General features: G+C 44.2%; 1 protein-coding gene across 5 annotated transcripts in view; it reads right to left on the bottom strand.

Annotated features, from left to right (window-relative positions):
• Positions 1-1,125: 1,125 nt before the first annotated feature.
• The window catches only part of LOC147435576 (dual specificity protein phosphatase family protein), a 78,094-nt gene continuing 63,328 nt past the window's right edge, over positions 1,126-15,891 (bottom strand). For all 5 annotated transcript variants that reach the window (XM_086488591.1, XM_086488593.1, XM_086488594.1 and 2 more), the window contains 3 exons: positions 4,169-4,396; positions 2,190-2,347; positions 1,126-2,110 (listed from right to left, as the gene is read on the bottom strand). In XM_086488591.1, the coding sequence (XP_086344717.1) occupies positions 1,864-2,110; positions 2,190-2,347; positions 4,169-4,396 (633 nt within the window). In that variant the 3' untranslated portion in view covers positions 1,126-1,863. The remainder of the gene's footprint in view (positions 2,111-2,189; positions 2,348-4,168; positions 4,397-15,891) is intronic.

Here is a 15,891-nt window from a genome sequence, read left to right as displayed (position 1 = left end):
TCGCTATGCCAAGCACCTCACCCAAAGTAAATTCAATATTATTGTTCAAAATCCTCTTCCAAACCTTTTTGAGATATGTCACTACCTCTATATCAGACTGTAGCTTGTAAGCTGGATTCTTTGCTTTACCATTTCTTGTTTCCTTCTTTTTTTTAGAAGCTTCCTGTATAGGCACTTCAGGTATAGGTATCTCTTGTGGAGAGGTTGATCTAGGAGCAATATATTGTTTCTTCCTCCACTCTTTGTGACCGTTTTTGAAGGTCCTTATCCCCATTCTCACACCTACGTTTCTCTTGAACAATGGCCTCATTGGCTTCACATTTGGCAATGTACGCATACACTGGCAAAGAGTCTACAAGATCAACTCAACTTGTTTCTAGCTAAATGCAATCTCTAGCTTCAAGCAAAACCTCTTTATTCATTTTATCCTTCATAGCAAATTCTATTGCGCATGGCCACAATTCACTAGTAGGGCTTTGATCCCTCCTTGAGTGTCTATGAAGATTCATCTATGAAAGGCAAACATGGACTTCTTGAGTGAGTTGGCTAGAAAGTAGATATGGAAGTTATGCATAATAATCCATAGGGTCTGTTTGAACTATAAGATTTCCATTTTTACAATATTCTCCTCCTTTAGTCTACTCACAACACTCTTGAGTGCCTCCTTGTCTCTTTCATTGATGGGTGTCAATAGGAGTCTCTCATTGAGAGGGGCCATGAGTGTGAAGCTGCTAAAATCCCAGGGTTTATGATAGCAATTTCTGGCATGCAGAGCTCCAATAGCTATCAAATGGTATAAAGGGCTCAATGTAGGTCCCCACGAATTTTTTGGTAATGCCTAGAGTAGTGATATTTGTCGAGTAGCAATCGCAATCTCTTCTTCATCTAGGCCATTTGAGACCAATCATAGGGTATTAAATTTGGTAAACCTTTCAAAATGTTAATGCAATAACTGATTGAATCCTCATCATGTCCTTTTTCTGATTGGTTAGGAAAAATGCCTTTAATGAGCACTGAGAGAGATTTATGAGACAGAACAAGATACATGTGTGTGTCCCGTGGCTGTGGAAAGGAAAAGAGGTAAAAAGTAGAAGAGCCAACAAAAAGAAAGGAGAGAATACCACATGAATATAAGCATTAACAATTGAATTTAGATTTGACACTTACACTCGTAGATTGTTTGTACTGTATAATGTAAGTCCTGTCTATAAATTAACAAGCTTGAGAGGCAAGAGTTTTGTGTGTGTGTGTGTGTGTGTGTGTGTGTGAGAGAGAGAGAGAGAGGAAACGACTTTATTTGCTGTTGCAAAAGGCCTAACAGCCCTATGCGGTTGTGGAATTATATCATCATTACAGGATCCAAATGTCCCAGTACAAACAATTAAGGTTTTAAAAAAAGCAAAAAATGTAAACAAATAAGTGAACCAGTAGAACTGGCTGGTAGCTCCTCTCCCAAAGCTTGTTCTCCAAAGTAAGCCGCAACCGTAAGCACCATCACATAAACTCTCATGGGCTCCTACATCAGGGCATCAATCTCCTCGTCTGTGAAGAACCTTGTAGGAGCTGCTCTATGCCTCTCAATAAGGCCTGGATGCGGCGATGGAAAATATATCCATGATGTCATCTGTGAGAGGGACGAGGCCGTCGAGATGCACTACACGGTGTGCTCTATCCAGGCGAGTCCCATGAGCTGAAAAGAGACACAGCATAGGGTCTTGCTGAGAGCTGCTGTTGTGGCAGAAACACGTGGAACTCTTGTAATAAACCATGTCTGTGCCTACGTATCTCTGTCAAGAATATCCCAAGGCATCTCTGATGGATGGATATGTGAGAGAGAGAGAGAGAGAGAGAGTATATCACTGCCTAAGGGTTGTGGGCACCAGGATGAAACCTCTGCATATGGCTGTTCAAGGCAGCCAGGCTTAAGCCAGTAGTCTTGCCACAAACATAGCAGATTTGCAAAGTGGGCCTTTTCTTTTGCCATTCCATTGAGCTGGATCCATGAAGTTCCTTGTCAAGCTTGATGAGCGCCTGCATGAAACCATCATTCGGCTGTGAACGAGAATGTGCTGTTTTCAGTTGCTTCCATGCCTGAGAAAGGCTCATATGCCTGTATTCATACACCCCACAAAATGAACTCTTTAAGCAATAAGGGATGGTTCCCACAAATGTACTGTTAGACGCGTTACTTTTGAGTCATCAAGTAGGCGAGTATGATTGTTGCGCTCCGGCTTCTCCCTTCAAAGCAATGAACAAGACACTTCCCAGCTGCCCTTTCGCAATCACGAATGAAGTCGCATGCTTCCTGAAACTTGCAGCTGATATCAGCATTCTCCTGGTCCAGAACCTAGAAAATGAAAGCAAAGAACAGAATTTGGCACCTTTGATTTACATAATGGGCAGAACAGAAAAAAAAAAAAAAAAGCTCGCATGGACACTTGCCGAAAGCAGTCTTTCACGACAATCTTCAATGACAGTTATTGTCTTTGGTAGTTGTGAGGAACCAAGTGGTTCCATGCTTGCCGTACATAACGAGAAGTTTTGAAAGCTTGCACTCAATGAAGTGGAGCGGCTCGAGTCAGGCATAGTAAGCCATTCATAAATCATGGTGACACCTACAATGTGAGCCTTGAGGTGATACTTTGGCACAATTACATGCAGGCATGCTCATGCTCACGCCTACAATGTGAGGTGGCACTTGGTACATGTACACAAGAGCATCTTTGCGCTCATTTTCACCAGCTTGCATGTACGAAGAAGCGAGATAAAATTTCTAATATGAGGCAGAAGGGATGTAGAAGGCTTCACAGGATCCAGCAGCCACCGATACAGATTACCACTCCCAATGTTTGGCAAGAGTACACCAGCATGCTATATGAATTCATGGTGCTCCAAATCAAGAGCCATAAGCCCTCCATGGATCTCTAGGCCAACACATTGCGATTTTTACCGAGAGAGGAAGAGGGAGAGAAGCTAGGTTACGTGGGCTGCGGACCATATATTGTAGTTTGCAGATAACATTGTACTTATGTCAGCGTCTCCTTGGGGACTACAAGAGCATCTGAATGCATGCCATGCCTTCTGCACAGTTAGAGATCTAAGGGTGAATCTTCAAAGGAACAAAGTCATAATTTTGAACACCTGAGCTAATTGGGTGATGAGATCTGGCATTACCATTCAGAGGCTCGACTTGCTATGTTGCGCTTCGTGCTTTAGAGTCTACAAAGGCAGTGTACACGTGTGGAATCCCATGAGGCAAGAACCAAATGTGGCTTTTGGATACTATACTTATCCTGACAATTCTCCACGGGAAGATATTTGGGGAACAGGCCTTATCAGACAAGGATTCTGCCACTAGCAAAGCATGATGAGCTAGAGAGGGAGTATAACAAAGGATTGGATCATAGCTAGAACATTGAACTGATGATATCATGTACCACGAGCACAAAGACCATGTATCATGTTGTGGTTGAACATTCGTACAATGGCGTGTGAAACACTCCATGATACAAGGTGAGGAGGAATGCTAAGAGAGGGGGGGGTGTGTGTGTGTGTGAAGGGTGTGAAGAGAGAGAGAGAGAGAGAGAGAGAGAGAGAGAGAGGTGTTATATTAACGTCTTCCAAAGGCCAAAATGACCTATGAGACCGAAAAGGGTTACATCCATATGGGACTAGTACAATGGTCTTGGTAACGTAAAAAATAAAATAAACGATGGTACCTAGTGTGGGTACAATCACATGAGGGTTAATAAGGTGTACAATGGAGAAAGAATACAATGGTGATCATCCCATGAACTCCCTCATGTGTCTTTGCAGTAGAGAGAAAGTGTGTATCTTACTGTCCAGAAAAGGCCAATTTGGCCCATGAGACCAAATCAGTACATACAATGAAAAAAATCTCTCATTGAGAGGAATAGAAAAATAAGCCTAAAGCTAAAGGCTGAAATAAGCTACGTATGTAAAAATTACATCCATAGTCCAAACATACAAGGTATCCCTGAAGTATCCTCCCTCTAAATTGTTTACCCCATGGGAAGATGTAGGTCACACAGAGAGAGAGAGAGAGAGAGAGAGAGAGAGAGAGAGAGAGAGAGAGAGAGAGAGAGAGAGAGAACTGAGCAAAAAGCGGAAATCATATACGTTCATATAATCCAAATAGAAAGAATACCTCAATCTCCTTGTAGCAAGCTAACTTGTTGAACTCCTCTCCAAAAGACTTGAGTTCACTTGGGCACAAGCACAAGATGTGGGTGATTCCCATATACTGTAAAGTATGTAGAGACTTAGCCGCCATAGCTCCTCCTATATACAGATTCTCCAAAACTTGTGAGGGCCTTTCAGTGTCCGCCCCTTGTGAGATAAGAGTCATTCTTTCCAGCATGTGTTCCAAGCGTACCTGTCAGAAAGTCAATTGCTGTCAATTTCATGAACCACAAAGCATTACGCAATACCGAAGTTATAGTGCATGCACAAGAATCCTTAAAATCAACAGATCAAGTGAGATAACCAAAGTTAGTCTCAACCAAAATGTAGTGAAACTAAATACTTGAAAGGTCCATGAAGAATTGTTGCTACAATGAGCAGGCTTTTGAATAATGCAAGAAGAAAAATGAAGTGGTCCTTTAGAATGATCAATAAGAAACCAAATCTGCTTTTTCCCCATGATGTGGGAGGCTAACCAAGGACAAAACACTTATAGCATCCTGGACTACATGGGTAAGTAGTAGGGAATGATCTCTCTCTCTCTCTCTCTCTCTCTCTCTCTCTCTGTGTGTGTGTGTGTGTGTGTGTGTGTGTGTGTGTGTGTGTGTGTGTGCGCGTGCGCAGGAAAGGAGTCTGTATTTAGTCTACAAAAGAGATGTCAGGTGCAACGGAATTGAAATGGTGACAAGGTCTAAACTTTACACTTCCACAAATCTTTACTTCTTTCCTTGCTTGAATGTGTGCTACTTGGCACAAAACACTTACAGCATCCTGGACTACATGGGTAAGTAGTAGGGAATGATCTCTACTAGTAGGGAACATCTTTCTCTCTCTCTCTCTCTCTCTCTCTCTCTCTCTCTCTCTCTCTCTCAAGTGTTGGGTTCTCAAGAAGTATCTTTTTGATGCATTGGTGACACCGGTTCTTCTTTATGGAGTTGAAGTGTGGGGTGGGAGCATCTCAAAGTTTACTTGGAAAGAGTTTGAGAATGTCCAAAAGCGTTTTCTTACAAACTTTCTCCAAGTTAAGACACAAACACCATATATGCTCCTACTTCTTGAGTCGGGATCTCTTCCAATTGAGGTTATGGGCATGGAAAGGGTTGTGGAGTACATGATAAAGATGCGTCAAAACCCCTCACATCGACTTCCTACAATTGCATGGGAAGCAAGCAAAAAAGTTCAAAAGACGCATAAAAGCAAGATCTTGAGCACGGGATGGATGCAAGACATAAAGAAGTGGTTTGGGAGATGGGATGCATTACACTTGCTACATGATGCTTCAATTGACTCTCAAGTGAATGAAGCTTTTCTACAACGCCAATGTATTACGGCTTGGGAGAAATCCGGTGGGTCACGCTTCATACATTACACCACCTATATTGCCCCCAACTACAAAACCATGTTCTTCGCTGAGAGAGGAAACCGTACTCACACTTACATGCTTGAGCCTATTCCCTTGTCCGCGATACGCACTATCGCAGCAATTCGGCTTAGCTCCCATTTCCTTCGATGCGAGATAGGGCGTTGGGGCAATGGAGAAGAGTCAAATCGACTGTGCACATTATGCTCACTGCAAGTTCGAGAGTCTGAGTACCACACACTACTAGAGTGCTCAGCTTTTGATCACATCCGAACTTGCTTCTCTCACATTTTCAGCCATAACTTAGACCTACACACTTTCCTCTCCCAGCCAAAGTGTGGGCTCTCCATTGCGACTCTCATCACTACAATTTTGGAGCATCGAGAGTTACTCATCAGCCGTACACATACTACATCACATGTAACTTTGGTCCCATAGGTCATATTTGACCTCCGAGGACGATAATAAAATCTATCTATCTAAATCTATCTATCTCTGTGTGTGTGTGTGTGTGTGTGTGTGTGTGTGTGCGTGTGTGCGCGCGCGCGCGTGCGCGTAGGAAAGGAGTCTGTCTTTAGTCTACAAAAGAGATGTCAGGTGCAGCGGAATTGAAATGGTGACAAGATCTAGACTTTACACTTCCATAAATCTTTACTTCTTTCCTTGCTTGAATGTGTGCTACTTGGCACGTAAGATGGTTCCTTTTATTTCTTTGAAGAGAGAGAATGTGAGAGAGAGAGAGAGAGAGAGAGAGAGAGAGAGAGAGAGAGAGAACGAAACCTCCTCTCAAGGACCCCCCACACTGTTATCGGTGTGTTATTTGCTTTTGATTGCGTAAATGAAATGTACACAAATGCAATACGTCAAATGCAAACTCTATTGACTCGACTGGGAAATGTCACCGCGGTAACTCTGAAAAATGAAGCACCTCCAAGGCTGATTTGATGCGCCTTTGGATCCGTCTCGATGAGAGGTTGCTGATGGCCGCCAAGGGATAGATCTCGGGCTGATTTGCGCTCCTGAAGTGAGGAATGAAGGGCTGAAATCTGGCTGCAAAAAAGTAAATCTGGCTGCATTTTCTGACGTGCAAAGCAGGGCTGAAAACACAGATGACGATGGAGCCGATAATGGACAGCAATGGGAGCACTCGATGCAGTGAGGGGATGGCCGAGGAGAGGCTCAATGGGCTCCCGAAGGTCCGCGAACAAGCAAGGAAGGCAGCATTAGCAAATCCAGCACAATTCCGGCGAGAAAAGGGTCTGAAAACTTAAAACACTGGGCTGATTTGCTGATCGGGGCACTTGCTCGCAGTCATGGACCAAAATGCCAAGGCTAATCTACAAATGCAAAACGCTAGGCTGATCTATGGTGCTAGTTCTCAATGATCCAAAACGCTCGCTGACCTGCTCCTTCTAAAGGGCAAAATACTGCTTATGAACTTTTTAGGACTAAGGTAGGGGAAACTTGGAAGACAGTTATAAAAATAAGTCCGATTGATGAAAACAAAGTTATAAATATGCAAAGTTTATGGATGAAACTGCCGCACAACTGCCCACCCGAGAATCCGATTGACACAAGGAATGGCTCATTGGATTCCTCTACCATGCACGTCATGCCAGATGCCCACCGTAGTATAAGGGTTCCAAAACTCGAAAACCTGATCTAATGGACTCGTGCGGAAATGCAGGTCCTACGAACGGGCTCACAAAATTGCCAGTACTAATCCTCCTAGGATACAAGACACTCCTATTTAGAGATATGTACAAAATTGGCTATGGAAGTTGATGAAGCATGTCCACGTAGCGCACACAGCCGTAACGACATTGAAGAATGAAAAGGGTAGAGATATTGTACTTGATGTAAAATTAAAGGGCAAGTCTGTCCTGCTTCAACCGTTTCAAAATTAATAAAATCCAATCTGCTTGTTTATGATCTACTTGAATGAGTTAAATGACAAGAAAACATCCAATATGTCCGACCCTTAAAGAAACAACAAGATTTCTTGCAAGTTCAACCCCATTGTTTCTCTGAGGCCTTGCCAAGAGAGTGACCTCTTCACAGAGACCTAAAGATCACACGATTGGTTTGATTCCCGGTAGCACGCCACCAAACCAGTCAGCTTACCGAGTTAGCAGAGCCAAGAACAAGGAAATTAGTGAAAGAGCTTCTACAAAAGGGTCTAATTCAGCCCAGTACATCACCTTACTGATCGCCCATGGTGTTGGTATTGAAGAAAGATAGATCTTGGAGAATGTGCATTGATTACATAGTCTCAACAAAATCATCATCGAGAACATGTTTCCAATACCTAGGATCGATGAAATATTGGACATGTTATAGGGTTCTACATGCTTTGACAGAATTGACTTGAAGAGTGGCTATCATCAAATCAGGATCGCTCCTGAAGATGTATACAAGACCGCATTCAAGACGTCCTTTGGATTGTACGAGTATTTGGTGATGCCTTTCTGTTTCACAAATGCTCCTGCAACGTTCATTAAGATGATGGACAGGATTTTTTGAGAGTACCGGTCATTTATGGACACCTTTTTCGACATCATCATCGTATTCTCCGCCACCAACTTTTACCGTGACCTGCTGTCAGCAACGCCTCAGTCAGAGCGTCGGGATGCATGCAGAGAGCAGGTGTGGCCCAAATGCCTTGTCTTGTGACTGAGGAGATGTGCCAGAGGCTTGAGCTGCCTCTTCAGCTTCTACAGGAGCTCCACGCGGCCCTCAGAGCACTTCCCTGTGGTAGCTGTCCAGGTGAGGATGGTTTGACTCCCAGCTTTTTCTTAGAGTATTGGGACTTGCTTGGCTCAGATCCCTGCAACGCTTTTCACTACATCCTACACACACGAGAGATGCCTGACAACATGAGTGAGGGCCTGATTTACCTCATTCCCAAAGAGGGTGCCTCCTTGGACAAGATTCGACAGTGGCGGCCCATCACTATCCTCAATTCAGCCTACAAAATTCTTGCCAAGGCTCTGATTTTGAGGATTCAGCCACTCCTAGAGAGCATCATACATGGGACACAGACAGGTTTTGTCAAGGAGCGTAGCATCCTTGACAACATCTTTACTTTCTAGAAGGCATCTACACTCGCGCGCCTCCGTGGTGAGGATCTGGTGATACTTTTTCTCGATTTTGAGAAGGCCTACGATAGAGTTGACTGCGACTTCTTGGAGGGCACTCTACGCAGGATGGGCTTCTCGGATGCTTAGATCAGAGGTGTGTCAGCTCTTTACAGACGAGCACACAGTCAGGTACTTTTGTAAGGAAGTTCTTGTCAAGGACTCCAGACACCCGAGGCGAGTCACTTTGTTCCAGTGGCTAGTTGCACACAGAGCTACAGCTGTGGGAAGTTGGCTAGTACATAATGGCCTTTCGGTAGCCTAGCAGCTTGTGACCATCCTTTGGAGATTCAGCGTCACTATTTGTGGGACTCGCCCATGGCACAGCAGGTTTGGCTTCGGGTTCTTTGACTGATGCCAACTCTTTCCACAGCGCGACAGTACACTTGGGGGTGTTGCTGCCTGGTCTTCCACCAGCAGGATGATAGTGATCAAGGAGGTCGACCTACACTTCAGCCTGCTATACAGAGCTTACCCTCCAGGAGTGGTGCAGTGAGAGAGAGGTGTGTTGTGAGCTCATCTTTGGCCCGTTGCTTCTGCATCTTCGAGGCTCGCCCTGTCCCACTGGCGGAGACTGTTCGTGACTTTTGGCTGGAGTTGATCCATACTCTCAGGGTGTCACAAATTGATGACGTGGTAGTGTCCGGACACACACTCACGCTGACGTGGGCTGACGTGGCAACTGTACGGAATCCCATAATTCACGTTGATAGTACGGACAAGAAAAAGTGATGACTGGTTGCTGACATGGCAGTGCATAAGGATTTCCGCTTTTTACGCTGGCTGGCAGTATGGATTTCCGCAGCTTACGCTGACTGCTTTTTGTTGACAGATTTTAGCCAAGAAGGCTTTTGGGCCAAATTGCTTTTGATTTGAATGCTTTTGGCGGTCTGTTTTTAGCAACCCTTGTAAAACCTTTATAAGTGACCTAAGGGGCTCACTCTACACAGCATCTAGACACAAAGTCTGAGAGCGAGCACCCGAGCGGGTCGGTTGTACTTTGCTCGGCGATTAATATAAAAAGAAATATTGAAAGGAGCGCCAGTCTTTGGGCCACTATCTCTTGGCACGGAACTACGTCGGGCCGTGTCGATTCTCTTTTGATTTGTGAAGTGCTTTGAAGTGAATCTCTGCAGTGTCGCGGTAGAATCTTGACTTGGGTGTCCAAGTTTGTTACAATGGTCTCAGAGCACGGCCGATTTCTCTTCTACCGAGAAATCTGATCCCTTTTCTCGCGACACTTATGGATACCGAAAAGAATCATTCGACCTCTTTTGCAACCGCTGAGGTGGGAGAAGACAACACACAAGATTTAAACGACTTAACAGAACATGAGTACGGGCCACCTCGGCCTACACAGTATTAACTTTTGGGGATGCAACGTCGACAACAGGTTGACGAGTGCACAAAGCAAATGCTTCAGTTTGCTAAAGATCCCCAGTTTGCAAAATTTTTGTCTCAACAGTCCATGGCTCAAGTGCATACTCGGTGGCAAAAAGCCATTGAACCACCAATTAAACCGGCAATCAAGAAACCTCCTTCTCCGAGGATGTTCACTGAACAAGAACTTCAAGAGGTGGTTCAGACCCAGATTGGTTAGCTTTTGGACACGAAGAATCAATCGAAAAAGCAATTGAAGAAGCGCAAGAAGGGGACTGACTACCCTGGTTACTTTGGCCGTCAATCTTCTATCTTCTTTTGCATTTGAAAGAAAGCAGAAGAAGCATGTGCGTTTTGAATGACTACCCAGTTCTTCTTCTTCCTCTTCTTTTAACAATTCTTCTAGCTCTTCCGACTCGAGCGAGAAGGACAGAAAGGGCCAAAAGCGAAGCAAAAAGAAAAGCTTCGGAAAGAGCAAGAAAAAGGCAAAGAAACTCAGATTCCGACCAGTTTCTGATAGCTCTACAGAGGAGTTATCCTCTGACAATTCGGACTCTGATCACCACATGTTTTATGCAAAGAAGAAGCACTTCTACAGAGCCAACCAATACGACTTTCTCGAAGACAAGAGCAAAAAGATCAAGGAGTTCAAAGATGGTGGACAATCGATAAAATTTGAATCCTTTTCTGGATTCCAAGATGCTCCAAGGGCTTTGGCCTTCATCCAACAGTTTGACATAGCCTTCTCTGGAGGGCATTACTCAGAGCACTCCAAGATCAGGAGGGCTGCATCTTTTCTAAAAGGAAATGCTCGAACATGGTGGTCCACTCTTCTTCTAAGGAACGAAGCTCCAGTCAAGTGGTTGAAACTCAAACGGCTGTTTATTTCTTCTTGGCTGACCCGGGAGTACAAACGGGATGTACGAACCGCTTGGAACCATCTTTGAATGACCAAGGGAGATTCTTTGGACGCTTATTGCGAGAGGTTTTGGGACTCTTTTCTACCAAGCTCTTCATTTAAGAAAGTCACCTTTAAGGAACAGATTGAGCGGTTTTGCTGCGGACTCCCTACAGAGATCCGAGATTACTGCCTTGAACAAAAGTCGGATTCTATTCAAGAATTAATGGGTCATGTGAAACGGGGTTTCTCGATACATTCGCGGAATTTTTGACTTACCCCACTGATAAAATCTTGATTCAAAGGACCACACAAACCTCCAATAATGAAAGTACAAAGAAAAAGAGTTCCCAGGAAAAGAAGGATACACGACCCGACTGACTCTTCGAGAAAGGGCTAACTATCTCAAAGAGGGGAAGTGTTTTGGTTGCAGGGAACAAGGGCACATCTCCGCACAGTGCCCCAAAAAGGCACAGTAAGGACAGACTGAAGAGCCAGAGAGTTCTAGAGCAGCCGAGAAACGTGGCAGAAAAGGCAAGATGAAAGCTGGACTAGTACCGGGGATTGCATGGGAATTGACCCAAGCCAAATAGATGAAAGTACACAACATTGCCGAGCTTGGGGCAAAGTGAAAGATCAAGAAGCCCTTATCTTTTTTGATGGAGGAGCCAAGGCCAACTTCATTTCACCTGATTGGCGGCACGGCTCGAGATTACGCCCGACAAGATGGGGCCACCAGTAGAGGCAATTCTAGCGGCGCCCGCCCGGGATGTAGCCATTACACCCGGCTTGGGAAACTTCGTTTGCATTGTCAGGGGTATTTAGGGCACGAGGACTTTTACATCATGGGTGTGACGTCCTCCTAGGAGTCCCTTGGTACCATGAGAACAACGTCGTGGTCGACTATCGGGCCAAGAAAGCAACTTTGACAAATGAAAAGGGCAATAAAATTGTACTTGATGTAAAACTGAAGGACGAGTCTGTCCTTATAGCCATTTCCAAATTAATGAAATCTAGTCTTTTTGTTTACTCAATCTATTTGAAAGAGTTGAATGACGAACACAAAACAAACATGCCTGAACTTGACAAAGAACGCCAAGATTTTCTCCACACACATGCTGATTGTTTCTCTGAAGGCCTGTCAGGCAAGTTACCAGCATCTCGTCCTGAGGATCATACTATTAATCTGATTCCTGGAAACACACCACCAGACCGGCCACCTTACCGTGTTAGTCGAGCCCACAATGAAGAGATCATGAACCAAGTGAAAGACCTTCTTGAAAAGGGTCTTATCCAGCCGAGTACATCACCCTACTGCTCTCCTGTTTTGTTGGTACTAAAAAAAAACGGATCTTGGAGAATGTGCATTGATTATAGAGCTCTCAATAAACTCACTATCAAGAACAGATTTCCGATTCCAAGGATCGATGATATTCTTGACCGACTTCAGGGATCCTCTTCTTTCAGCAAGATTGATTTGAAAAGCGGATATCATCATATCAAAATCGCTTCGGGATCAATCAAGCTTTGGTTTATAAGAATTTTTGGTGATGCCTTTTGGACTTACCAATGCTCCAGCGACTTTCAACCAAATGATGGATAGGATTTTCCGAAAGCATCAAGCTTTTATGGGCACTTTCTTTGATGATATTATAGCTTTCTCCAAGGATGAAGCAGAACATCGACACCATCTGCTACAGGTCTTTCAAGCATTGCGTGATCACAGATTGGTTATCAATGCCAAAAAGAGTAATTTTTTCTTGCCGGGGATACACTTTCTGGGACACATCGTCTCAGCAATAGGAGTACAGATGGACCCAGCCAAGATTGAGACTATCCGCGATTGACCAGATTTGAAGAATGTTCATGAAGTTAGAAGCTTCTTGGGCTTGTGTTCTTACTACCGACGGTTCATTCAAAAGTTTGCAGAGCTAGCTTCCCCTTTGCACCTATTGCTCAGAAAGGAGTCCCTTTCTCGTGGGGATCGACAAAGGTGACTGCCTTTCAGATAGTTAAAGAAAAACTGACTACTGGACTACTGTTGGCTTTGCCAGACTTGCAAAAGTCATTCGAAGTATATTGTGATGCTTGTGGTCGTAGTCTAGGGTCTTAATGCAAGAAGGCCATGTGATTGCCATGAAAGCCGATTGTTTTCAAGGCGAGACTTGATAGCACAGATTTATGAGAAAGAGCTATTGGCAGTGATCCATGCTCTTACTCAGTGGCGACATTACCTACTCGGAGCCGACTTCATGGTCTTTACTGATCATCAGAGTTCACGCTACTTCTTGTCATAGAAGCAGCTTTCGGAAAAGCGGATGCGGTGGGCTAACATCTTGTCGCACTTTCACTTCCGGATTGTCCACGTGCAGGGACAGAAAAACTTGGTGGCAGATGCATTGTCTCGGAAGCCCTTAGTCTTGGCTATTTCCGCGATTCATCATAGAGCTTTGAGGATATAGTTGATCAATACGCCACCGATCCGGATTTTTTCCGTGTATTCACTCGAACACGGAATGGGGAGATAGTAGCGGGATATTCCATACGGGATGGCTACTTGATAAAGAAAACGATGTTGTGCATCACACAGTTGTTGAGGGAAAAGGTTTTGACTGAGTACCATTGTCCACCTTTTACGGGTCACTGCGGCATCGACACCACCTTGAAAGGTATGGAGTGTTATTTCTTTTGGCCAAGACTCAAGAAGGATGTGGACGACTTTGTTTGCAGTTGTTTTATATGCCAAAAGGTCAAGTTTGACAAGCATAAAGCACAAGAATTACTACAGCCTTTACCCATACCCACCCGCCCTTGGGAAAGTATTGCAATGGATTTCATCTTTGATCTCCCGAAGATACAGAGTGGGCACGATGAAATTTGGACTATCATCGACATATTTAGCAAGCAAGCTCACTTCATTCCAGTGAAGAAAATAGTCAAGCCGGACCATTTAGCGAGATTGTTCATTGTACAGATTTTTCGATTACATGGCATGCCTAAGACAATAGTCTACGACAGAGATCCGCGATTCACGAGTTTGTTTTGGAGGGCTATTTGGGAGAACATTGGCACACAGTTGCAGTTCTCGTCATCATTCCACCCGCAGACATATGGGCAACCTGAGAATGCAAATCCAAGTGTTCTAGATTTATGAAGTCTTACATATCTAATCAGAAGACTCAATGGGGAAAAAAGATTCTTTGGTGGAATTTGCCTACAACAACACGGTTCACTCTTCGACGGAGAAGGCGTCATTTGAGATAATTGAAGGTGCTCCGAAGGTTCCACCCTTCCTTAGCACTAAAGACAAGATTTTTAAAGCCGACCAATCCACGAGGGACTTGGACACTGCTTTTGCCAAGATCGAGGCTTTAGCGAAATCTCAAGAACGACATAAGAAGGCAGCAAATTGACATCGACGAGATTTGAAATTAAAGGAAGACGATTGAGTGCTCTTACGTTTTGAGACGGCACGCCTAAGAAAACAGAAGGGAAAGGAGCGGCTTTTTCCAAAGCTCAGCATGAGGTATTATGACCCTTTCCAGATTAAAGAAAAGATAAATGATGTCTCCTTTCGACTCAAGTTGCCCGATACTTGGAAGATTCACAATGCATTCCATGTGAGTCTATTGAAGCCTTTTAAAGGTGATGTGCCAGTTGATGGGGAGCCTGATGAGCAGCCCGAAGTGGAGGAAAGAGAGGAGATACTCATTCTAGAACAGATTTTGGCACACAAGGAAAGAAAGACGAAAGGTAAAGTGATTCGGCGGTTCTTGGTTACATTCAAGAACTATCCTGCATTGGATGCTAAGTGGATGGAGGAGGACCTAGCAAATATTCCTCAAATTTTGGAACTTTACCTTGAAGCATTCGGTTTAGCATAGACTACTCTGCCGATAGAACACCAAATTCAACAAGGGTGAATCTAGTGCAGCGGGTTTGCACAAGAGGGGAGTTACTCCGCTCCTTTCTCAATAGATTACCCAGATTTTTGAATAAGGTCACTAATGTCCCCTTTGGGTTTCAGGGATACTAATGGGCTGACAAGTATTCTGTTGTATGACTTTATGACACGGAATTCATATGATTGATTTGTACTCTCTCACTTGACTTGTTTGAGTGTAGGAACTGAAAGACGAAATGACTGTAGCATTTCGGTCTAATAAATCTCTATAGACATGATCGCAATAAGGATTAGTTAATCGGGCATCAGTGAGGTCCGGACTGGATCTAAATGCGATTACTAAATACGTTGCTGGCAGTCATGATCTGAGATTTGAAATGAATTTTTCTATGATTTGTCATGTGATGTCCTATGATGTCGACTGATGTCCTGTGATGTGACTGTCAAGTTGTACAAGTGCTAGATGTGTTGTCTAGTGCAAGTACTAACAGTCAGTTTCTACTAAGACAGTTTATGGCCTCTGTTTGTTTTGCAGGCGTAATCCAGGGCGATTACAATTCTTTCAAGAGGGGGGTATGTCACAAATTGATGACGTGACAGTGCCCGGACACACTCACACCTGCTCACATGGGCTGACGGGGCAGCTGGATTGTGATTTGTGGAGTAGTTTGAAGTGAATCTTTGTTGTGTTGCAATTGAATCTTGACTTGGGGTGTCCAAGTTTGTTACACAGGGGTCAATTCGGCTCCGACCGTATGCAGGAGCGCAGAAAGGCTTTCCTGCAACTCTTGCGCCCAAGGCCCTTCTTCACCATGGTCCACAGTGTGCCCAGATGGCACTACCGACCACCTATGTGGCTCTTTCCTCCTCCCATTTTGTGATTTAGCCTCATTGTACATATTTTGTTTACTCACTGGGAGAGTCACCCCATGCTTTTGATGTAGCCCTCTCTAGTAGAGGTGGTTTGTAGCCCTATGGGCACTTTTTCTTAACTAATGGAAGGATCTTT

Source organism: Adiantum capillus-veneris, chromosome 18, assembly GCF_014529385.1.
Source record: "Adiantum capillus-veneris isolate H3 chromosome 18, ASM1452938v2, whole genome shotgun sequence".
Taxonomy (NCBI): Eukaryota; Viridiplantae; Streptophyta; class Polypodiopsida; order Polypodiales; family Pteridaceae; genus Adiantum; species Adiantum capillus-veneris.
The sequence above is the reverse complement of the archived record's forward strand: the minus strand, read 5'-3'. Positions and strand labels throughout refer to the sequence as shown.